This window comes from Epargyreus clarus, unplaced genomic scaffold (assembly GCF_041222505.1).
Source record: "Epargyreus clarus isolate Ecla_fem2 unplaced genomic scaffold, WU_Ecla_fem_2.2 ptg000002l, whole genome shotgun sequence".
NCBI lineage: Eukaryota > Metazoa > Arthropoda > Insecta > Lepidoptera > Hesperiidae > Epargyreus > Epargyreus clarus.
Genome location: NW_027332210.1, coordinates 7,500,438 through 7,526,674, shown reverse-complemented (window position 1 = coordinate 7,526,674; position 26,237 = coordinate 7,500,438). Strand labels below are relative to the sequence as shown.

The following is a 26,237-nucleotide window of genomic DNA, read 5'->3' as shown; positions in this document are numbered from 1 at the left end:
CAGGTATAGTAAGACTGCCTATACATATCTGTAACCAATTCCATATAGAATAGGGATACCTGTAGCCGATTATAGATGCATTGCCTATTGCCACCCTTCAGGACTAAGATGCCTTATATATAAGTCAGCTGGCATGCACACTCTTCCATCAAACGTAAGAACTGCTTCACTCTAGAAATAGGTGTATCTCCCTGATGGAACACTATTAGGTATAAAAAATCTTTATTTTTTCTTATAAGACATACATTTGTCACTTAAAATGAGAAACTTAAATTAATAATGTATGGTAGTGCTCGGTACGTATATGTTTTGTTATTTATGTGTGTGTTTGTGTATATCAAACACACACACACATAGATAACACATATTGGTTCTAAATCTTTTCAAACTTCACTCTTGTGTGTTTGCGTGTACCAACTATTTATTGCACACACACACACACACACACATAAAGTCTAAGTTCTACGCAAAAGGAATTATTTACATTTATTTCAAATAAATATTTATAAATTTAATGAATTTTATCTTAAAATTACAACCGGAAAATTCGCAGATAATTTTAATATTACACATAATTCACTAAGTGAAACGGGCGAAGTATTATAATTTATTATAATCATAATTTTAAAGTGGCTATTACTTTTCAGAACAATAGTGAGAGTGCCCACTTTTACTTGTAAGACAAATTACTGAGAACATTTTCATATTCATGCGTTTCTTGTCGGAAATATTTTTCTAAAATTATTTTTGATACATTATTTCAATATGACATCTTAATGAAACATTGGTGAAGGAAAATATCGTGAGGATTACATTTTACATAGTAATCTTAAATGTGTGAAGTCTGGGCAATTGTGCTGTATGGTACAAAGCCTTTTGAAAGGATACCTGTGCCAAGTATGTCCAAGGTTCAATCCCTGTTGAAGCGAATATGAAAAATAAAATTCTGGGTCTGGGTGTTCGTGTTATCTTCATTGTGTGTGGCTTCAAGAAATTTCAGCGTGGACCTATGGAGTACAAATAATTTTTAGACCGTTATAAAAGAAGTAGTAAAAGAACAAGCAATTACATTGTCTTATTTAATTAAGACTAAGTTGCAACGCTTCATGTCTTTAAAAGGTGATACAGGGACTTTTATTAAAGTAGAAAACGCTATTACTCACAACTACACACTCTTGAAGACTAATTAGGAACGCCTTTTGTCTCTAAATAAAAACATGGAAATAGAAATGATAAACCATTGACAAATGCGTCAATCAGAACTAAGCTGGAACGCCTCATGTTCCAAGCCTTCAAACCAAAGCGTGAGAAAGTCGTATAATGAGTAAAACAATCGAACCATGGAGAATTTTCCCTCAAATTACAAAAACATTAAACACACAAAGGTCAATCCATTACGATAATGACATTGTCTAGCCCTTCACTTTCCACTTTCGCTGGTTCTCAAGTCACGGGTCGCTGGGTATGGCATACATGTGCAGTGGCTACCTGATGTTATCTTCATACAGGTTATGCTGTATAAGGCTTAGTACTAGAGATTAAACAGATAGTTAATATTAGGTCGTAGGTATTAGGAACTTTCGTATCCTTTTTGGTTAACGAGGGGGAACCTTCAAAAAGTAAAATAACGTGGGAGCGACAAAGGGTTATGTGGGATTCTAACCGCACTAAAACCCCCCGATTGCCATCCTCGGCGTTGCGTAGAAGTCTCCGGGATCTGAAAAGGAACACAAACAGAGTCCTCTCAGCGCGTTGCTCCGTAGGTCTCCGCCCGGCTGAAAATAACGCTTGCCAAACCGTCTAGTGTGCACGATGGTATGCGACCACACATAGCGGGGTCCTTCTTTCCAGGGATCGCTGGCCGGTCGGTTCGAGCTCCCACTCTTGCCGCCCGCAAATCCGGAAGCCCCTTTTAGTCGCCTCTTACGACAGGCAGGGGATACCGTAGTCCTATTCTGGTCCCGGAACTACAGGCATAATCTAATTTCGTCTGGGGATCATTCTGTAACCGTCCTGTACGTAAGTACGTGGCGGTAACCCTTACCACTGGGTGTACTAATTTGCAACTTCCATACTATAAAAGAAAATTGTTTAAAGTCGAAGAGAATAACTTGTATTAGTGTTAATGTCATATACAATACTTAGGGGAACAAAACATACGTTTTCACATTCACACGCATTAGCGCTTCCGAGATAGCATTAGGTGAAAACACACTTGCGATTATGCGATTAATTTGTAATATGTTCGATTTAAGCAGTTATAGCTAAGTAATTTGAGTAGAAGGTATAGAATTTATATCTTAGGTCCGTTACTTTATTTTATACACAGTGGAAATTAATTATCAAGTGATTTTACGACGAAAAAAACATGTAAATTATTACTTATGCCTAAAACTCAAGCAAGATTTTTTTAAAAGTAAAGAGTTATAATTTGCAGTTGACCAATGTAGTGGGGTATGGCCTACACTGGCGGCCTTCGCTTATACTGGCGTTCTTTTCAGAAATACTATCTTAAGTTTGTAGCAAGTGTGTTAACGCCCTAACACTAATTGTTTATTAATCTTGTCCCACATTGCTGTGTGTGATCATGAAAATAAGTGTTTAAGATAGGTATCAAGTCAACAATATACTACTTCGTATAATATTTGTATACGAGCTTTTGCCCGCGGCTTCGCTCGCGTTACGAAGTAATATTTTCATCCCCTATTTTATCCCCTTGGGGGCAGAATTGATCAAAAACCTTCTTAGCGGATGCCTACGTCATAACATCTACCTGCATGCCAAATTTCAGCCCGATCCGTCCAGTTGTTTGGGCTGTGCGTTGATAGATCACTACGTCAGCCAGTCACGTTTGAGTTATATATATTTAGATTAAAATCCATCCACTAGGCCTTACATTTATTTTGCTGAACATAAGATCTTTAATACAATAAAACATTATTTCTAGTGAAATGACGTTTGTGACCTTAATATAAAACTGTAATTTAAAATATTTTTTTATGTTTTAGTTCTATAAACAAGTAATTAAAATGTAATCTTCCTTAAAAACCTCAGGGGTAGTAAGTCTACCAACGCAGCTGTGGCTATAACATCACATAGAACTCCAATTCAATTTGGGCTACCTATATTTCAGTTGGGGAGACTACATACTTTCAGCTATAGACCTACATGTTAGTTACAGAGCTAGTTAATGTAATGTACATGGGTTTGAGTAAATTACTTTACATTTAAAAATATACATATCAACAAGTAAATTCAAACATCTTGTTAAATATTCATCCAATTTTACTATTAAATTGAATTACTATGTAATTATATTAATATAAGAATACATTATCACTTGTCAATATCATTAATGAATATGTCATTATGTTGCCATTTATATACCTATAATTAATGAAAAACGTGTCATTACGGCATCTCGTTACAGACGGATCGCAGACAGAAACCAGTCGCCCTTTAAGTAGTGCCAATGAACTTGACATAAGGCTGCGGTACACTGAGACTTCGTTATGTTATAAGTGTCTGTATGAAGCAAGCTGCAAGTATGTTACAAAATTTACATAAGGGATGTGGTATGCTATTATTTAGTGATTTGATGGTGGTGAAATCCTTTCGACTCCGACGGCAATGCTACACTTATTTCTGCCTAACAGCAGAAGTGTTAAGCGCTGCTGTGTCTTAGTTTCAAGGGTGTGGTAAGGGCGAAATATGTTTTTTAGTCCTAAAAGTTAGCGGTACACCTGTCGTTGACCTTTGAAATCTAATCTTATTCGGAGTTGATATAGATGTCCTTGGGCGGCAGTAGCCACTTACCATGGTGGACAGCATGCTCCTTTGCTACTCCTACATTATGAAAAAGACTCACTATATAAAACTTTTAAACATCATTATATCCCACAAGGCAATTATTCACTATTTTAATGTCATTTAAGATTTGCAAATCATTTGCGTAGAGTGATGAGAGATAATTCAATTTCGTTAGGTAAATTGCAAGCGCGTTTGCTTCTTCCAAAAAAAAAAAAAACACGAGATTTCTACCCTTGCCATGAGTTTTTACGTTTTGACTGTTTTGGTATTTGTTTACGTATTTGCCCATACAATTTCCAATCAGCGCTCCTAGCGGATTGTATCAGAATTATAGTGTCAGTAACGTAACATTAAATGTCTAAATTGATAAAATGGCGCTTTATGTCTTGTCTCTCTTTTTTGCGAACATGTGAGGTAGACAAACAGACTTGAGCACTTACCTATTGTTAGATACGTTTACTCAGTCTACTGAAGCAAACGGAACGGAATAATGAATTGAATAAACGCAACGTAAAATTGTGGGATGTTTTGAAAACTCATGGTAAGGGTTCTGATCATGTTTTCTCATCTTGAATTTTACGCGACGGCAAGTCTTAGTATGCTACCACCTTAATACAATTTGTTTTACTTATTAGCACTCCGTCACACCAGCGACAAAATAAACATTTTAACGCTTATAATTTACATTGATTCTTATGTAAATTTGCGTTATTCACACCTCACATAATATGTAGGTTTACGTTTTTTTTTTTCATAATATAGGAGTAGCAAACGAGCATGCGATTCACCCAATGATACAAGGTTATGAATGTCAATGGAAATCAGTAACAAACTAAATAAGATTAAAGCCTTATCTAATATCAATCATAGATACGTTGCTACGCTTGGAGACTTAGCTGGAACGCTTCAGATTAGTGTGTTAAAGAAACCACTGCTGTAAGACAGTAATAGGCATGGCGGTGGTGTTTCTGGACTCGAACCACAGTTTGGCTGTGTTCCCTTATTGTTAAATAAGTTATCAAATTAAATTCAATATTTTTACGTTACGTTTTAGTAAAAATATTATATTTTACACGACATACAAAATTATTTGTTGCAGAAAAAAATGAGATTCATAGAAAAGAAAAACTATTAAACGACCATAACATATTACCATGGAACATGAGCATGACCACAACAATATGTCAATAACCTCACTGAAAAGTGAAAGGATTCTGCGTTTGTACGAAAAACAGTTGTACGTAATCTTAAGGCTGTTGTGGTTCCGTAACATTTAAGAAAAATTAACTTAAGTATATCTTAATATAAATAATATATGTTTTAATATAATTTAACGTAGGTATTTGACGGCATGTGTAGCGGAGTGGCATGGTGACCGGACTTACATGTAGATGTTAGAGAGTTCTGGGTTCGATTCCCACTCAGACGGATCTAAATGAGGAAGGGATGGGGTAGTGGCCAACCCTTTTTCGATATTTTCAAACCGCATAAATACCTCGATAAGGGTTACTGAAAATTATCGAGATCACCGTGCTCTCTGAAGCACGAAAACGCGCAAGTTTTGCTACTAGCGGTCACCCATCCAATCCCCGACCGCGCCCACCATTGCTTAACTTAGTGATGATAGTTATGTATGCGACAAAGGTGCAAGTCCGTTTGAACTTTTCTTTTTTATACGAATTCTCGGTCAAGAGCGAACGTGGTCTGTGTTCAAAATTACTTCTACGGTATGGCATACTTAAAGTATGACTAAAACTAAAAATATTTCTTACTAACGTACTTAGTTTCTTTCTTCTAAATTGCATTTTTTGACGCAATGTGGAGGAGCTTTTTTATAATATCGAAATAGCAAACGAGAAAATAATCCACCTCACGGGAAGTGGAAAATGTATGAAAGTGGAAAATATTTTTTTTATAAAAAATATGAGTAGCAGACGAGCATGCAGTTTACCTGATGGTAAGTACCTACTGCTGGTCATGGACATCTGAAATCAACCTCAGATAAGATTAGATTCCTACCTAAGGTCAGCTACAGATGCGCCGCTACCCTTCAGGACTAAGCTAAAATGTCTCGGAAAAGTCTCCCTTACCACACTCTTACGAGTACAACCAGAACACAGCAGCGCTTAACATTGTTGTTAAAAGGCAGAAATAGGTGTGGTGGTGTCGTAGTCGAACCAGAAAGGGTTCTAACACCTTCAAAACTTATTTAAAATGTTTACAGAAATATCGGAACGGAATCGTTGGTAACGGAGTTCATTAAAATTTTGGTAACGGAAGGAGCCATTTCACCAAAGAACCCCACTGGTCAGTCATTAGACTAAACGTAACAGACAATGAGCGTGACGTGAACTTTTACTTCGAACGAGAATTTCACACGTCAAATGATCTTTGTTATCTCGCGCGATGACCAGAGATTTTGAGGAAAAGAAAGGTTACACTCTGTGGCAATTTTGATCCACGCCACGCCCATTTTTTAACATAATTGTACTTATGTCAAGCTCTGTCTATCTGAGTTAGATCGTTAGATCTTTTTTAACATGGGAGTAACAAACAAGCATGCTGTTTGTTTGATGGTAAGTGGCTACTACCGCCTTTGGACGTCTGTTATCAATCCCACATATGATAACTGTCCTCAACGTCAGATAATAGTCTTACTTGAGGTCTGCCTAAGGTGCGATATGACCCCTGAGGTCTAAGTTGAAACGCCTCAGGTAAGTACATCTCCCTAACCACACCCGTCAAACTAGAATACAGCAGCACAACGGTGCTGTTATAAGGCATAACTAGACATGAATTCAATTTCATATACACCAAACACCAACTATTTATAAAAGCAAACCAAAACAATATAATAATATTACATGTTATTACATGATTACAGCAAACTTGACATAGTTTTATAATATAAGATTCAAGAAATAAAGCAATAAAACTGCACAGAAACGAGGCAAAACGATAAAAACTCTTGATGCTCGCTCTACTGACATAGACACGTGTGAAACTTGTCTTTAACCGACTTTATCAGAACTCAGACTACGACCCGTTATTAATAATCGATCTATCCTTCTCGTCTAAGATCGAAATTTCAAAAATCTCTAGCGGGTAGAAAATGTTAAATTTTAATTTTTAGTTAACATAAGCATTGGATAGCTTGAATATTAATAATGCAACTGTCCGAATACTGTCCGTTACTATTTTTTCAATTTGTCACAATTTTGCCTATTAAAGATCGAAATTATATATGTAGTATGCAGAAATTGAGAAATATCTATTTTATTACGAAATATTGGATAGAAGATTTAAATCTAGTTAAATAAATATAAAAAAAATAATAACTGGTTCTCATATACGGGTAGGGTTGGTTCGGTTGGTATAATATACATAGGCTGGAGTTTTCTTTACAAAAATAATTCGTGCAACAAGAACATCAGGACGCTATTCTTTACATAACTTTTAAAGCGAAAAGATCTCTTTGAAGTCAGCATCTTTACACTATTTGCTCAGATCAAGTAAGAGATAACTATTTTAAGCTAGTCAGCTAAATTAAACAGGTTTTTCCTAAAAAAAATGGTCTAATCCGATTTTATTCGATTGTAGAAGCTTCACCGCTACACTGATTTGTTTTATAATAACAGTGTTGAGGACTGCTGTGTTCTGGTTTGGAGGGTGTGGTAGGGTAGGTTATCTGAGACATTCGAATGTTATCCTTAGGGGTAGCAACGTATTTGTGGTCGACCTCGTGTAGGGTTCTAATCTAGTTTGGGATAAATTACAGATGGCCATGGGTGACAAAAGCCACATTCCACCATAAGGGCTTCATACAATCTATGCAATAAGAAAAAGATTAACCTTCCCACTTCCGGGAATACATGTACTTTATTTTCAATTACATTCCATTCCTTTCTCTCTATTATTTATGACAACCTCTTTAAATTAATTATGATAAAATCAAGATAGGAAAGAGGGAAATCTAGGCACTTAGGATTCAGACAAGTTCTAAGCTTTCTATGACTTAGGCAGAAAGGGTCAAGTTTAATACTATATCTAGGCAAAGATAACGAAATAATTAGACTGCGCATACGAATAATTCAGATTCTCTCTGATTTTAAAATTTTTGCTCTAAATCGGTCAAGCAGTTTGGAATTTACGTCGTGACGAAGAATTAAATATACGTACATAAATGTTACCAACATAGCCACGAAAAACATTACCCTCCGCGTTTGGGTATATTTATAACACTAATCTGTTTTAAATACCATCAAGATAGATCAGCTTAAATACTAATCATCTTAAGATCATAGGTTACATTATTTTTTGTCTTACAGTGGTAGGCGCTGCTGTGTTCTGGTTCTAAAATTAAAATTAAAATAAATTGATTTGACGGATAACTAAAAATTTATCCGTCAAATTTCAGGGTTAAAATTTATCTCTGGATGATTTTAGATAAATTTTTGCTTCTATTAGAGGATTACGGGTGCCCGTGGGTTGCAGGGACCACTTACTATAAAATAGACTAGAATTAATTACTACTCGTATTCCAACTTCAAATAATAAATATGTAGATTATTATATTTTGTTAATATTATGTTACTAATTCAAGTTTTTATTCATTTTCATAATTTCATCATCATGTCCCTATCTGAAGATTTTTCATATTCTGAGATAGTAGGTACATCCAGAAATTCTCGTTTTCAATAGGGAATTTATTCAGGCGTATTATGCATTTGTGTTTCAAGATTGTTTCTCCAAAGCCGGATATAATTGCTAACAGGTTGTTTAAAGTTTCTTGAATATGCGGCATCCACCTCTTACCTGTCCACTGCTGGGAATAAGTCTCCCTCCGAGTGAAAGGGGTTTAAGGGGTAAAGTCCATCTCTGACGATGTAAGTGTAAATTGTGGAGTACAAACCTGTGAAAGATGTACACCTGTGTAATTTTATCGCATACGTATGCGTGAAAATTCAATTTATTTTAAACACCGGGCTGTCACGACGATAATTACAATAATAATTTGCAGGTGGTAGAACTCTTTGTGGTTCGACTCCAGCGGCACCACCGCCACACCTATTTCTACCTAATAACAGCAGTGTTAGGCACTGCTGTGTTCCGTTTTGAAAGGTGTGGTAAGGGAGACAGACTTTTCCGAGGCGTTCCAGCTTAGTCCTCAGGGGTGGCGGCGCATCTGTGGCCGACCTCAAGTAGAAATATCTAATCCTATCTAGGGATCATTACAGATGTCCATGGGCGGCAGTAGCCACTTACCATCAGGTGGACTGAATGCTCGTCTGCTACGCCTATATTATAAAAAAAAAATCTATTCATATTTATTAATACATAAAATGCTACTATATTATATTATATTTCCGTTTTCCAGCAACGTAAAGTACTTAAAATGGCATTGAAAAAAATCACTATTTAGTTACATAATTCACATGACTATAAACAGTACTTTACTCGTCATCCTAAAAACTTTTTAATACACAAATATGTCACGTAATTACTAAAAGAAATGACAAAAAGCATATTACATAATGACCTAAGCTTAAATCAGTACGAGCACGTATCATGCTCTTGACCTTTGGGGCTTTCACGGCATTATGAAACCTGGACTTCACTTTTACTTCCAGACTGAGAAAGTCCACACTATTTCGGTTAGTTTTTCATCTGCTCGAGGGGTGAGGAGAGGTATATAAGAATAGATTGCACACGCCGGCGCACAGTCCCCGACACAGTGTCTAGCCGCAAAGATGTGGAGGTCCGCCGTCTTCACCGTTATTTGTGTGTCGTGTTGTGTCGCGTTACCCGCGCAAGACACGAGCCATTCGGAAAACGACCTGGAAGGACTCAGCGAGTGTCTCAGGAAGGATTCGACGTCATGCCTCAAGTACAAATTCTTTTCGTTCGTCGACAAGATGATTGGGCAAAAGGAGACGTTCTCCATATCAGATGGCGTGACTGTTGTACGCGCGAGCGACGTTCCAGCTGAAACTGGAGCACCGAGGGCGTTAGATCCTGTTTCCAGGTTGAAGAATTACTTCGAGACACATTCGTTACGAGTAGAAGTGAAGGGATCGGATGTCGTTGACGCTGCTTCGAGTGTGGGGCGCGCGTTTGAGGACACGGTCTCGTCCTTCACCGAGGATAATGAGGTTGGAGAAAGCAGAGGGAAGAAGAAAAAAGCAGCGAAGATCCTGGGACCGCTGCTCGCTGCGGTCATGTTGAAGATGATGGCGTTGCTACCGCTTGCTATCGGCGCAATCGCTTTAATAGCTGGCAAGGCGCTGTTGATCGGAAAGCTCGCGTTGGTACTCTCCGCGATAATCGGTTTGAAGAAGCTCCTGTCACAACAGAAGCACGTGACTTACGAAGTGGTAGCGCATCCTCATCACACATCGAGTCATACGTCAAGTCATGACTACAGCGGCGCGAGTGGGTACGGCGGTGACTCCGGCGGGTACAGCAGCGGAGGTCACGGCGGCGGTTGGGGCAGGTCGGCTGACGCGTCAAATATGGCGTACTCCGCGCAAAAGCCTGAGTAACCTAGTTCAACGACCTCTTTCCCGAGATTTCTCTACGTAAAATTCTAGTGCGAATGTTCTGTACGCTTGTATTTATTGAGTGAACGATTTGTTTTTAAACTATAGCTCAACTATTTAGTCACGTATGGTGAAGTGTTTATATATTATACGACTGCTATATATGTACCTAAGATGTATTTTATATTAAGTTTAGTTAGCTAATCGTTATATATGGTTATGTAACCAGTACCTGGCTTTAATTTAGTATCGCGTAAGGTATATAACTAATATTACTATGTAATATGTTATTTATGTATTTTATATTAAAAGAGTGATGAAAGTACAATTTTTATGTTAAGTCTCACTTTATTAGGGTTGTGTATATTTTATATAATAACTGTATTATGCCTAATATACTATGTAATATATTAATATATTAGTACTTATCTTTATTCCTATAAACTGCCTATATAGTATTTTAATGTATAACAATAATTATAATAAAGTTTGTTATTTATTATATTTATTATATTAGTTATATTACTTATTATGTTGTATTAAAATAATCAATGTGTAAGACACGAAACGATTTTTATTAAAGCATTGAAACTTGTTGTGCCTTTTATTAAGCCTTTATTTCTAAGCTTTTTTCTTAAATAAAATATTTGTCATTTTCAACTTAAGTGTTTTCTTTACTTTTAATCATTACTGGACATCAAAATGATAAAATGAAATAAATTTTAATAAATAAATTACGATAGATCTATGTAAAGCCGTAATAATTACCTACATACTCAAATATTACCGTAAGCTTATGTCCTTTCCATTAAACAATGAAATAACATAGAAAACACTGATAAAAGCTTCAAACATAACTTATGAGCCTAAAGAGCTTATTACAAAAACACTTATAGGTTTACATTCAAAGTTTTAACATTAATTGAATTACTCAAGCAAAGAAACACGTAAAATTAAAAAGTCAAAACGCTCTGCTACTTAATTGTCAACAAAATCGAAAATAAGATTTCAACCTGGTACCCATGTGAAGGAACAATCACGTAACATCGTAAACAAAATGATTAATCTTAAATTATGTGACTTTATAACATTTTCTTTTGTTTACTTTCCTTGTGCTTCAATGAAGCTTATCTGTTAACTTTATCGAGCTTTCTACAGAGCTTAATCGGAGAGCTTAGATGCTACGTAAAGTATGTGCATGACTGGGGAATTCGTTTGGTACAAGTATAAGCGGGAGCGACTTTATATGTGCAGCTTTTTATTATTATTTTTCAATTAGAAATGCCTTATTATTCAGTTAATTTATAACGTCAAAATGTCCTAAATTGTTTGTTTTTGTTCATTTGCCTCATGTTGTGTTTGCCTGTGCTTGTGATAAAAACAATTATTAAAAGTGGTGCATTTTAGTAATACTTGTTTCTATTAGCTACATAAAACGGTTTTGTAACTATATATACCACTAAGTTAGTGATCGAAGCCACTAAGGTATAAACAGTCTTTTATTATCTGCGTCTCTATATAGCTATAAAATTTTATAAAATTATATATCTTGCCAATATCAAAAATTCATTGGGCATAAAGAATGAAATATATTTTAATGTAACTTTTTTTTAAATTAAATCAAATAATTTCAATTAAACAAAAAAAATATCCAGGTAAGGTATCCAATAAATGATTTCTAGTCATGAACACCTGTAACCAAGCCCAAAAAAGTCGTACAACTAGTTTTCTTCTAGCTTCTAACATTACGTGCTTCTAGCGTTGCTACGCGTAAAAACGCACTCGTAAAAGTGCCTTACTCTTTGAAACACGCTTTCCGCTTATAACTTGTACCACCAGCTTTCCCAGCATCCAGGTCGGCTGCCCTAACGCCAGAGAAAGGTACGGCAGGTGAAATCATACGCGGTCACGATGTAAGGTTGCATAAACATATCATTGTTATACATTCATTAGCAAAAGATTTGTTACTTTAAAAAAGACCAACAATGTTTCGTAAGGGGAAATACTGAACGGGGCGTTCTAACTTAGTCAGGGTCAGTAACTAGGACTTCTATTACAGATCACAGTCTATGAGCAGTAATAGCCACTTATCATCCTTATAGTCCATCAGATGGACTGGATACTTCGTAACTGCAATGAACCTTTATAATTTTTTTTTCATTCATCCTTACTATAACTCCTCACCGAAAGGTTGCCTGGAAGAGATCGCTGGTCAGCGATAAAACCACCTTTTGTATTGTTTGTTAAATAAATTATTTATTTTTTATATATATTTTCTTTTATTGGGTACTATAAAGAGTATTAATTTGATTTGATTTGAATCATTGGAATTTTGATATAAATATTTTGATTTGATTTGTTTACAAAAAATTGGAAGCAAGTAAATAAAAAGATTATTTTTGCTACTGGGTTACCTACAATATGAATGTGGTTGTTTCATATACCTAGGTAAACATGAATTTCAAAGAAGTATACCTGAAGATTGAAGATTTTTGTGCGCGAGTTCGACTCGCACTTGACTGATTTTGATTTTAATACCAAAAATCCTCTTTACTCGAAATTCTAAATTGTAAAAATTGAGTCAAAATAATCCCGTATGAACTGATTACACATAAATATTTAAACATTTTAAACATTTATTTATTTTACTTCATAAGGTGTGTTACATTAGTAGATTAGTAGAATTAGTGATACTCTGGGTTCAAACCCGGACCTCTCGTAAGCAAAATTAATAGCACTGAGCTACCATCCATATCGGACAGCGTAGCTCAACATTTTCAACCACAATAAGGAAATAAAAGTCCATTATTCAACAATGGCAACATGTTTTTGAAAGGCATTCAAATTACAATTTAACTTTCACTCACAGAGAATTAAGACGTATATCATTATTATTTGCTTTATCACATTACCGTTTTTAATTGTGATTAGGTTGTGGAGCCAGTGCATGCTGTGATTTGTGAAAGCGATACGATAAAATAAAATGAAATTTATTAATAGATAGACAGATATAATATTATTTATTGCACACTTCAATAGAACAAGAATAATAAATATTTTCATAGGTCAGTTGCATGCAATAGGCGGTCTAGGCAGCGATCTCTTTCAGACAAGCTATGCATGGAAAAAGTAAGGAGGATAAAAGAGGAACGTGGGAAGTGATTATTATTAACGGTAATAAATTAATTCAATTATGCTTCAGGTTGCTAATACCTTTAATATAAGAAGTAGAGACAGTTTTTTATTATAAATGAAAATTCTTATAAATAGATAAGAAGTAAATAATTACTGAATATATGAAATAAATATTACTAAATGGCTTTTAGTTACTTACACTAGTAGTTTACTGTGTGTCACTGTATCTGTAAATTTTGAAAATGATACAGAACTCTTTATATTAGCCAATGCCCTAAATCTTTAGTGAAAACCGATCGAACACCAAAAAATGTTGTCAAAAAAGCTAAATCCAAAAGCGATGCAAACCTCGCTTCATATATCCTACTTCCAGTGTAGACATACTTAATCTCATGGAGAATAGAAAATACATGATGCGTCGTAAACGGGGACGGAAAAAGCTAGTCCGGATACACAGATAATCTAGCCATTTATGGCTCATACTGGCTCATTGGTGTCCAGTGAAACCCCCTTTTTATCTCGCTGGCCTAGCTTAGCCTGTAGCTCAATGTGTTTAATATCGAGTTGTATGTAACTATTTGTTTTTTAGTAAATTCCTATAATAAATAATTAGATGATTATATCTTAGTATTCGATTATCTTGGTATTCGATTGAGAAGGGGTTTTCCAGTGTATGTAATATGTACGTATGTATGAATGAATGTATGTATGTGTATGTATGCTTAATTCTTTAGCACGCTCTACAGCTCTAACGGCTTAACGTATATTAACATAAGAGGTATCGTTGGATTCGTCTTAATTGTAGAAGTGACGTAGGCTATTTTTAAACATTTGGGGTTTTGTTTTTTTTTTATTTTTTTTTTCTTATTTTAATTATACTTACACGATGAGACAGACGGGCTACCTGATGGAAAGTCACCGTCGCCTATGGACATTTGCAACACCAGAGGAGTTGACAATACATCGCTGGCTTTAATAATAATTTGATTTGTATGAAACAATATTAAAATATATTAATAAATAAGGCGTTAACATCAGCGCTGGGCGAGAGTTCTGGCACCAAGCGTCCAGAGGATCGCTGTAGAGTTTTAGTTGGTAAGAGTCCGACAAACCCTTTCCGCTCCCTTGGGCATATGGGGATTTCTCAGTGTTAAAAAAGGGGGCTCCAATTTAAAATATACGATAGCGGTTAACACTGTTATTATTAGGCAGAAATAGATCAGGCGGTGATGCCGGAGACGAACAATAGAAGGCTCTACCAACTTCAGAATACTATATTACAAGCTGTTATCTAGTTTTACCAGACCCGGTGTTTGTAATTTTATCCTAGGAACGTCCATACACCTTTAAACTTATTTACAACAAACCAATCATAAAAAAGTATTTTGCTTTATTATTTTCCTTGCTCGTATAATAACCTCTACTAATATCATAGATTATCTATGACTAATATAAACCAAGTCGTTAAACAACTAACCACAATGAAACTAAAACAAAAGAAGATGAGAACCGAGAATATAAATAAAACAAAATAAACCAACGCCATCTGTGTAACGCACAATAAAACAACACGACTCTTCATTTCACGCTTACGGTAACCACGGAGCGTTGTAACCTTGGCACAGCTACGTAAACTGTGCAAATAATACAAAATGTCAAGTTTGTTTGTACACGTCATTACTATAATTTCATTCAGTGCACTTGGTTCTCTTTTTACACGTAATAACGCTAATAACTTTTAGACGTAAGAATGGTGGATTTGTATTTTAAAGATTGTGGTAATTAGGAATATTATTCACAGAATATAAGTAGGTAACGACTGCACGTCGAAAAATATAAATAGTGTAGATTACAAACACAAGTTCAAATCGTAAATAAATAAATTTCCCACTACTACGCATTAATGATGAATGGATTGTATTCGTGCGTCACCAGCGCCCGCGCGGAATATCCTTGAACTTCACTACGCTACAACTTCCATGGTTACAACATTCATTCATAGTGAAATGTAAACAAACTTGGCCATGGGAATAGTTCTCATGCTTGCTGATAGATGGCGCTGTTACCTATACTGTAAAACTACCATATAATTATGAAAATAGGTTTAAAATGCTTACATTGCCACGTCGTTTTGATGGAATGCACTAGAAAAAATGGCGATCCAATTTTGTTTTCGCAAGTAAAGAAAATTTAACGATTTCAGAGAGGACTTCCTCAATAAAGATTTTAAAAAAGTTAATTTAAGGTAATTTAATTGTACTTATAAAATTAAATGTTAGTGAATTATAGTTATAAAATATAAAAAAATATTCGTAATAAAATGAACTAATCAGCATAATCTTGGAAAATATTAAACGGAGTAAAAAATACGCAATGAATTTTAGAGAAAATGCGATTTTGGTGAAATTCGCCTTTAACGCTCTGTAATTATTTTCAAAGGCACACTTTCTCTTTTGAATTATATATTACGCATTTTCTAATGAGGTAATTAAAAATAAGAGAGTTCCAAATATTTAAGTATGTAGTATTTTTTAGCAAACGAAAATGGAAACCACTTGATTGGCTAAGTTGCAATTGTCGCCTATGTTCATCTGTAATCAACCCCAGATAGGTTTAGACTCCTAACTGAGATCAGCCACAAATACGTTGCATCTCTTGAGGACTAATTTGTAACGCCTCGTAAGAAGGTTTCTAACTCGTGTAATTTTTATAAGATTTAAATAGCATACAAGCATCCAGTTCACCTGATGTTATGTAGCTACCTCCTGCCGCCCATGATCATCTGCAATCAACCCCAAGATTTCCACCGGATCGACCACAGATGCGCCCCTATCCATGAGGTCTAAGTTGGGATGTCTCGGAAAAGTATGCCACACCCATCAAACCGGAACACAACAGCGTTTAACACTGCTGTTAATAGGCAGAAATAGGTGTGGCGGAGATGCCACCGATGTTGAACCACACAGGGTACTACCACCTTTAAAATACCCTTGTCATTAGACAAGGGTATATCTATTAAGGTATACATACAATATACAAGTATGTTGATTCTGACATTGTATTTCCACTCGGATGTGTGTTAGTGTGTTATGGGAATACTCATTGACTGCTTGTCTGTCTGTCTGGCGTAAACCGGTCGTATTTTATGCATGTGTGTCAGTGTGAGTCGTAGGTAAAATATACGAAAGGTAGAAGAATAATATTTAGGCGATCCTGTACAATAATAAAGAAGTAAGATTCAGAAGAAAGATATAAAAGGCATTTCAATTTAGTCCTCAGTGGGGGTAGAGCATGAGTTGCTGACGTTAGACCTACCTAAGTCCGAACTTTAGTCCACTCTGCGGTTGATGACAGTTTTTTCATTATATATGTACTACGAGCTTTTGCCCGCGGCATCGCTCGCGTTACGAAGTAATATTATTAACTAAGAAGATTTATACAAAATTTTCATCCCCTATTTTATCCCCTTGGGGGTAGAATTGATCAAAATCCTTTCTTAGCGGATGGCCACGTCATAACTAAATTTTAGCCCGATCCGTCCAGTGGTTTGGGCTGTGCGTTGATAGATCACTGTGTCAGTCAGTCACCTTTGAGTTATATATATTTAGATTATACTGAAGTGGCAATCGAGGTTGCAATCCAAGTGATGTAAGTAATCACTGTCGCCAATGAACATTTGTAACCAACTCCATATTGAACAGGTTCTTCCTGAAGTCGATCACAGATACATCGCCTCTTGAGAAGTAAGATGGTCGCCTCACATATAAGTCAGCAGGCATCCACCACTTTTTACCAAAATGCAGAATGCTTCAATTTAGGAATACGTGTGAGGATGGCCTACCCGGTCAAACCATGCTGCATCTACTACCATCATAGATTAGTAAAGATACTTCGCCGCCTTGAAATTGAATGAAGCCACAAACGGCTTATTTGTAAGTTCTTTTTTTGAATTCTTGACAAATAAAAACATTTTTAGGGAACATTTACGAATAAATTACTAATACTGCGTAATTTACATAATATATAAATAATTATTTCAAATATTTTAGGGACATTTTAGCACGGAGACGTGGCAAAACTTTTTTACGCAACTATTTCAATTCTCAAAACTGGGTACATTTTCTTGTTAGGAGTGAGTAATCTTTACTAATCTATGACTGCCATAATAATATTTGCATATATTTTTATCCGACTGCGTGGGGTAGGTAATGTTTTCCCAGCGTATCCCATTCTTCGGCACGTCCTTTATTTTCTGTCGTCGGTGCTGCGTAGAGGACTGCGGGATCCAGAAGAACGCAACCGGAGTCCTCTTAGCGCGTTGCGCCGTCGGGCTCCACCCATGTGAGCTAGATGCTCGCCACGTCTGGTGTGCACGACGGTATGCGACCACACATACCGCCGTCCTTCCCGGGGTCGCTGTCCGGGCGGTTCGAGCTCCCACTCTTGCCACCCGCAACCCCGGAAGCCCCCTTTAGTCGCCTCTAACGACAGGCAGGGGATACCGTAGCCTTATTCTGCTCCCGCAACTACTTCGGACCCTCTTCTATATTATAAGGCAGCCAGGGTTTTGTTTTTAAAATAATTGCTACTATAATTTTCGGAACAGTACCCTTAGTATGAGTTTCTACGTTTTTACAAAAATGACTGTTTTTGTATTTGTTTACGTCTTTCCGATATATTTCCAATCTGTCCTGATACAGTCCACTAGGGGCGCTGAGCTAACGTAAAACCTCATACTAAGGGTACAGTACTAAAGTCTACTCAACAATCAACATTCATTCGTCTTCGTGAGCGAAGAATTCTTAAGTACAATGTCTTGTTAGTCAAATGGGTATTTATTTAAAACACGTGCACCCATCGAATGTTCTTGAAACCGCGTGCCTAATGTTAATTGGATATTCCCTTTCTATTGTACTGTAAGTGTTTAAATGAAAGTACCTTTCTCTTTTTGTCCACTCGAGTTTGTTTTAACACCTGCTTTGAGTTGATTTTTTTGTTGGAGTAACAAACCAGTATGCAGTACTGATAAGTGGCAGCCGCCCGTGGACGTCGGTAATCAACCTCAGACAAGATTAGCTTCCTGAGGTTGATCACAGATGCGTTGCTACCGTCGATGGTCATAGATACGTTACCAACCCTTAAGAAAAAGATACGTTACCAACCCTTGGAATGCCTCGGAATAAAACTCGCCTGGTTTCTAACATGCATACTCAAGCATTGTTTATGCATGCTAGAGACAGAAGAATTACGTTATCCTTTCTAGAAGAGTGTTTTTAAGGACAGATATATTAACATTAACCAAAAATTATATTATGTAAGTCACGAAATGGTAGATTAATCTGCTACTCCTATATTATAAAAAAAATGTAAGTGTATTGAAGTCATAGTTTAGCTATGATTCGTATATGACATGAGCGCTTATAGCATGCTCTAATTTGATACACTCTATCCACCTACACCGTATGTTTAATGGTCGAATAAGGCTCTTTCTATTTCAGAAGAAATCTATAATATCTACTTTAGGAAATGGATCTTGAAATATTTTTATACCATTAAAAATGCGATGTATTTTAACCCGAGCAACGCCGGGTTTCGCTGCTAGTATTCTTATATTGCAGAAGTAGAAAACGAGCCTGCGGTCCTCTCAATGGTTAGTGGACAATGTCGCCTATGGACATATATAATCAATTCCAGATAGAAAAACATTTTAACGTAAGATTAGCCATAAATGGGCTGTTGCTTGAGTACCAATTTGGAACTCCTTGTGTATCTACATATATTTACCTCTGTTACCACACTTTTCAAACAAGAACACAACAGCGCTTAACACTGTTGTTATTAAGAGAAAAGGAAAAACAAACGAAAACTATTTTATTTAACAAAATGCATTTATTTTAATAACGTATAATGACTTCAATGGTTTAAGTTAGAATACATAAATTATTCGCAATAAATTACACGTAATAATTTAAATAACTCGTATATTTTATCGATATTATAAATATTGGTGGGAAGTTGAAAAAATGAAAGACAAAGTTTATATTAATGAGAAGGGCATCACCTGAGATATATAATAATTAATTTACATATATAAATAATAAAATAAATAAGATTTGAAAGCTATAGATATCATAAATACATAAATCGAAGATGAATTAAAAACATTTTACATATATACTTTCATATGAAGCATATTTACAAAAGATTTGTAACTTAAAATAAATAAAAGTGGAAAATAGAATAGATAAAGTATAAAATAAAGTTGGATAAAATAAATGAATTGCAATATTAAAGCTATTAAACTTATAAACGTAATATTTGTACTATAAAATAAAAGAAATCACAATAAAATAATAATACAAATAAAAAAACAGGTACATAGTAGATATTGGCGACGCAAAGATCATAGCCCAGAGAACTTCACTTAACATTAAATGAAAGATTAAATAATTTAAATAAATTATTAAATTATGTAACGAAATAAATTAAATCTCAACATTGAGGTCCGAGCTAGACTAAAAGACTAATCTTAGGTATCAGTTGGAGTATGCGCTGTATGCGAGGTTCTGTGCGTCTTGGGACCTTCCCCAGCCGCCGTGACCACCGCTGCCACCGTGGCTGTAGTGCTCCTCATGGTGCGGGTGGGCTACCACCTCGTAGCTCTCATGGTGGTCATTCTTAGAAAGAAGCTTCTTCAGTAACACCAGGGCAGAGGCTAGAAGAGCTGCCTTAGCGAGCATGAGACCCTTGATGGCAGCGAAGGCGATGATGCCCAAGAATAGTGGGATCAAGGATTGTATCTTCAGCTGGAGGAGGGCGAAGATTGGCAACAGCTGCTTCAGCTTCTTCTTCTTGCCACGACCTGGAATTAGAACAAGGAATTAATATCACTTAATTTGTAAATAAGGCAGTCGTCTATTGTGCTGGTGCTTGAATCGTAACTATATTGTATCTACTAAGTAAGCAATATTAAAGTATTATTATAATTATCATGAATACATAAAGAGTAACCAATGGACCTACAAACTCAAAAACCTATCTATATTTTTCCACCTGGGAAGGTTTGGAAGTTATAATTTAGTAAATATATTTTTCTAGAAATTAATACAGAAACTGTCAAGCGATTAAAAATATAAAGCATACGAGTATGAAGACTCAATTAAAATTAGACATGACATTATTTTAAAAAGTTTTTTTTTCAAATTATACAAATCTTTTCCATCTTCAATTAAGTTTACACGTTACAGATTTAATATAAAATATTTAAGTAAAACGTGTAAATAATTAACATATCTTATTAATACGCGCTTGCGAAAATTTTACATTTGCATAAATTTCTCTAATTTCATTCCGAAAATGCGTGTACATTTTAATTTTATCTTCTTACATTATTCTTATTAAATTAGGAAATTTAATATTCATTTCATAAAGTGTTATTTATAAAAGTGTGAATTTACGTTAAGCCTAACTTAAGTTTTTTTATTGGCCTATTTTACATTGTAAAATGCGAGTTTGCTTTCAAGTAAAAGACTTGAGACGAAAATCATTGTTCGAATCATTCGTATTATTTAATTATGACAAGTTATATAATAACATTATGTCTACTTGAAAGCGTGTGGGTGACTAACAACACAATTATTTCAAAAAACCTAGATTGTGTATGTGACTTGTAACGCTCATTTGCAAATCAAATCACTCAATCACGGAACATGACATGTAAATTTTGACAATTCGAAAACCAATTCAAATTCGCAGCTCGCGCGACACTGAAATCTAAGTGTCACTTTCATTGTAATTCACGATGTTACGTCCAGTTTGCATAAGAATCCCGTTTATCTAGAAAGTGCATCGATTACCGGACGTTATATTTCGAAAGCTCCGAGCCTACTTCCATATTTCGTTAACGAGAATACGCCTGGAGCGAGACTTTTACTCGATCAAGATTTCGATTGGCGTTGGCGGAACTCGAAAACTAGTTACATGGTCCTACATATTTGTCTAGTACTATGGAAATCTAGCAAAAACTAGACATACGACGTCCGCTTTCCACGATAATAAGCCTTGTTAATAGGTTAGAGAAACTCCAAGACTCGTTTGGCCATTAAGATTTCTAGCGTCCTCTTATGGTCGGTGATCTTTCATACGGAAGTCGAGGCCGACAATTGCAGAATTCACGTTTCTAAAGCCTATTTTAATTCCATTAGAATTAATACCGCTTTTCATTTGCTTATTACAATTACTTATATTTAATTGATTCGAGCATCATGACGAAGGACTTTCTATTTTCAAATTCTCATAACTCTTACCTGTTCGTACTGCCTCTTTTAATTCGAGAGGGCGTGATTGGCAGAAACTATATCTAAGCCTGTTTTTATATAACGGTCACCTTTTACATTTGCCGCTATAATATCACGTAAGACTTTCGTTAAATTTATAAGTAGGTACCAAATCTTGTTGTCCATTATAAGCGAATTGAGGCTAATCGTGGACTCTTTGCGCAACAGTTTTTTCAAAGCTCTTAAGCTCTTAATTTCAGATCTTTAATTTGTTTTATTTTCAGTGATCGCTTCATAGCGGAAATAATATTTAAATTTCCACATGAACGGCAATTTTCATAAAGGAAATACATGTTTTCGAAAATATATATTTCAGGTGGGAATTCTTATTCTTAAGGTACTTCATAATTTCATCATAATCCTGCAAATTCGTTGTAAAAATATTGAGATCATAATATTAATAGAACTAAGTATTTCTTAAAATACAGTAAAACTTGTAGCAAACAAAATATCATTCATTCATAGTTACGGTCAAGTGGTCAATCGTAATATCTTCATGCGCATTATGTAAAAGTTTATCGACATCTATGTCATCTAAAAGCGATTACGGTTTATGTAAGAAATAGGTGCATTTAGTTTTATTGCTATTATGTTATACTCGTACATTATCTTGTTTAAAGGTCGTACAACGTCTGAACTCTGTCTAGACGGTTAATATTGTATTTTTCCTGTTTGTTCACATTGATTGCTCTACTTTCCTGCTTAAATTATGTTATTGCATATTTCTTGAATTTCTCTATTTGACTATAAGGAAACAGTACTTCAGATCTATTAAGAACCAACAATTTGGATTTTGTAGTTTATGGTTAAATAAAGCATAACTGTATAACAAAAGACGGGCATGGCAGTTTTGATTTGAGCGTAAACGGCGCTTATGAATGAATGAATTTACATAATGAATACATTGAAGTAGGAAATAGTTACTTGCAGTCAGTCAGTCATAACAGTGCTACACGTGGTTTTACTATATTTACTATTCTTATTTTACTATTATTATTTGCATTGTTGAAAATTGTTACATTTAAAATGTTTGTCGCTTCTATACCAACGAGTTCATTCATTATGATTCACAATTAGTTTTAACTAAATTTTGTACAACTTTTATTTCATTATATAACGTCCTCATAAATCTTCTAAAATAAATTCTTAGTAGACACGCGGTCTCTATAAAACTCTCTATGTGTAACACATGCGTATGTGTGAAACGGTCTACCGGATTTACATGTCGCCTAAATCAGTCCAATTTATAATTAATGTCAGGCTGATGAATTTAATTAGAATGAAAGTTCGGCATAACTTTATTGCAAATTGTATAAATGTAAGAAGTGATAGGTGCAAATAAATTGTCGGTGATCAATCTTTATGACCATGTATTAAAATATTTACGAGCGTATCAGTTTAATAATTGATAGATAATAGATATATTGACTCTATCAATATTGTTATTTAAAAGAATACAAGCAGCTTTTACAATTTCAGATCTTTTGATTTTGCTTATATGAGTAAAATTCATTTTCCTACATAAAATTTTAATTTCTAGGTCAAATTTTACTTGTGTCGTTCAAAATATTAAAATCATCTAAGTTCTTTGTTCTCGCTTCAAGGATTATAATCACAGTTTTGTCTTAACTAGTTTAAGATTATATACCTATCTTCCAATCATTTTTTGGCATTCTACTTTCACACTTTTTAGTCTAGGTAATTAAAATGTTCTGGTTCATCTCTCGTCAAATGTTATGTCTTTACTCTCGTGCTGATGTAACACACAGACACACTAATTACTTTAAATATTAAATAATTTAACGATATTTTCCTGTATCGCAACAGAGGTGTATACGATACTTTTTAGTTTTTCTAAAAAAATTTAATCGCGCAGTTAGACATTTTTAGCAGTTAATTGTGATAAACACTCTAGTGTGACTAAACAAAAAATAGTTACCACAACAACAAAAATACCGGTTGAGACGAAAATATCTTTTCCTTATTTAAACGGAACAGTTACTTCAGACTTGTGTGGAATTAAGAAATGCTCATCAATACGTTCCTACAGTAAAACGAGTAAAATATTTGTTCAAACATTTGCACTGACGCAAGCGCGTTACTGACCTTCCTCAAGCGATCGCTTCATATCCTCTACAGTGCTTTTGGGTACTCGGAATTGAATAACATGGCTGTCCAGGATATCGGCTGCTGCGTCCACGAGCCTGGTTTCCACCTGGCTTTCTCTGGCCCTGGGTTCTTCGGATAAAGGCTCCAAAGACCTAGAGGATCGAGAGGATCCAGTTCCCAGCAGAGTTATCCCGTCAGTGATATTAATTTCTCGGGCAGCAGCCACATTTTCGGCATACCTCAAGGCTCTCTCCTGGAATCAAGAAAATAATTGATTGATTTTGCATAAGCGTTTGAGTTGTTTATATAATTTGTTACGCGTTTTGTATTTAAACGAATGAAAATTTTTAGTTTTTATATGTACACCAAATTGATTTCTTTATTTTTAAAGAAATTAAAGACTTTAGTGCTTTTCTTAATACAAATACACTGATTATTTGTTAAATTTTTAATTTTAGTTTAGTTCTTTTTAAAATCAACATTTTAAATAATATTTTTAAAGCACTCTTTTTAAAGTAACAGTTAACATGTTACAACGTAGTAGAGCAAGTAAATGACTATGTAGAGCTGATATTTGTACCGCTGCTATTATAATTGGGACCGTTACATGTAATAAGAACATTTAACTAGAGCACTTAATACCTCTCAATAAGTTTTACTTATTTGAGAGTTAATAAACGAATTATGTTGATCGGACTTCACAACTTGAAGTTTAGGTGTAAGTTTAAGAATTAAAAGCTTTTGAATAGAGTAATTTTTAAATATTAAGAATATTTTTTTTTAGTTCTTCCCTACTTTAGTTTTTAGTTACTTTGTAAAGCTTACATTTTGTAAAGCTTAAAGTAGTAATGAATATGAATGCATTTTTTAGTCACTTCAGGTTTGGTCCTAAACCATTAATAGGCACAAAAATATTTATATTGAAAGATTGTATAAGTTAAGTTGGAATTGTTTAAGTTGGAACAAATACACTTACAAAATTTAAATTTTAATAACCTTTTCTTTTTAGCCTATGTGCCTTATTTTAGAAAAAAATCTAAAAGTTTTAAAAATTAATAATTAAGGTCAAATTTTGACCACTTCGCAAACACGGTATTAAAGTAAGTTCAATGAGAATCACATAACACACACCTTTATGCACAAGGAGATGTCTTTTTCCGAACAACTCTTCACCACTTCGAACACGGACTTCATGACGTCATTTTCGCCTGTGGGCTTCCCACTGACCACTGCCACTGCCACTAGAGCCAATAGTAACTTCATTTCGACGGTTTGTTACGTGAAATGTAAGGTCTGGAGTTTGCAATGCGGTTATATCTTCGTACCCCCACCGGCGTAGACAAAATGCGTGTACGTGCAAGTTGTATTACGGGAACTGCGTTAGAAAGGATTAGACGCGGCAATGAGGCTTTGGCTAAGGGCAGTATCATTTTCCTGTTAAGTTTCAGACACAACAGAAATCGTTAAGGAATCAACAGAAGGATATCTGAATAAAATGGGAGGACTTTATGAGTGATGATGAGTGGATGAGTGCAGTTGGTTCACACATGATTTTAATTTGGAGAAAAATAACATCGAATAATACATATTTACCAATCCATATAATTAGATATTTATATCAGTGGGTGACTAATCTAAAAAAATTATTACCAGACCGTTTTATTACAAGTAGTGTAACAATCCGTTTGACAAAACGCTTATTATAATCTCCAACAAACATGAGTACGATCAATTTAAAAAAACATCTCATCTTCGAAAACAGATCACAGAAAGCACACTACAATGAGATAAAATATCGTAGAGAAAAATATACAGATATATTCACAGACAGTCTGTACCTATCTCAGGATCTATTGTTGTATGATTCTGATTAGCACGGATGTTAATTTATCCCGTAGACATTAGGAGTTCAAAAATTAATTTATAAAACTTTTATATTCATGTAGTAATCAGCAGTCTTCAAATCTAATCAACTTTAGAAAATGAACAAGTTTATCAACTAAACAAGTGTCTGTAAAAAATACAAATAGTTATACATAGTTTTCATGTAGCAAGGCATCAGTGCGGACGTTAAATAATATTTTTATGTTATCAGGGGTTAATTACAGACATCCTCTTCAAATCTAATCAACTTTAGGAAATTTCAACTAAACATGTTTATCTGTAAGAAATACAAAAACTACGATCAAATTTTTTCTAATGCCGCTTCTAACACATTCATAGTGTTACACTACTTGCGGACCACACCAAGTACGCAGCACCGCGATTGGCGAATAAATCTGTGAATGACGCTACAAACGGTAATTTT

General features: G+C 34.9%; 2 protein-coding genes across 2 annotated transcripts; one reads left to right on the top strand and one right to left on the bottom strand.

The window, feature by feature from the left end:
- The first annotated feature begins 9,512 nt into the window (after positions 1 to 9,512).
- Positions 9,513 to 10,943, top strand: Osi7 (osiris 7). Its single transcript, XM_073079187.1, has one exon. The coding sequence runs from the start codon at positions 9,561 to 9,563 to the stop codon at positions 10,350 to 10,352; it is 792 nt and encodes a 263-aa protein (XP_072935288.1). The 5' UTR covers positions 9,513 to 9,560; the 3' UTR covers positions 10,353 to 10,943.
- An 8,410-nt stretch (positions 10,944 to 19,353) lies between these two features.
- Positions 19,354 to 25,231, bottom strand: LOC140746970 (uncharacterized). Its single transcript, XM_073079174.1, has 3 exons — positions 25,061 to 25,231; positions 23,927 to 24,182; positions 19,354 to 20,346 (listed from the first exon to the last, which is right to left on the bottom strand). The coding sequence occupies exons 1-3, from the start codon at positions 25,190 to 25,192 to the stop codon at positions 20,021 to 20,023; spliced, it is 714 nt and encodes a 237-aa protein (XP_072935275.1). The 5' UTR covers positions 25,193 to 25,231; the 3' UTR covers positions 19,354 to 20,020.
- Between the last annotated feature and the right edge of the window lie 1,006 nt (positions 25,232 to 26,237).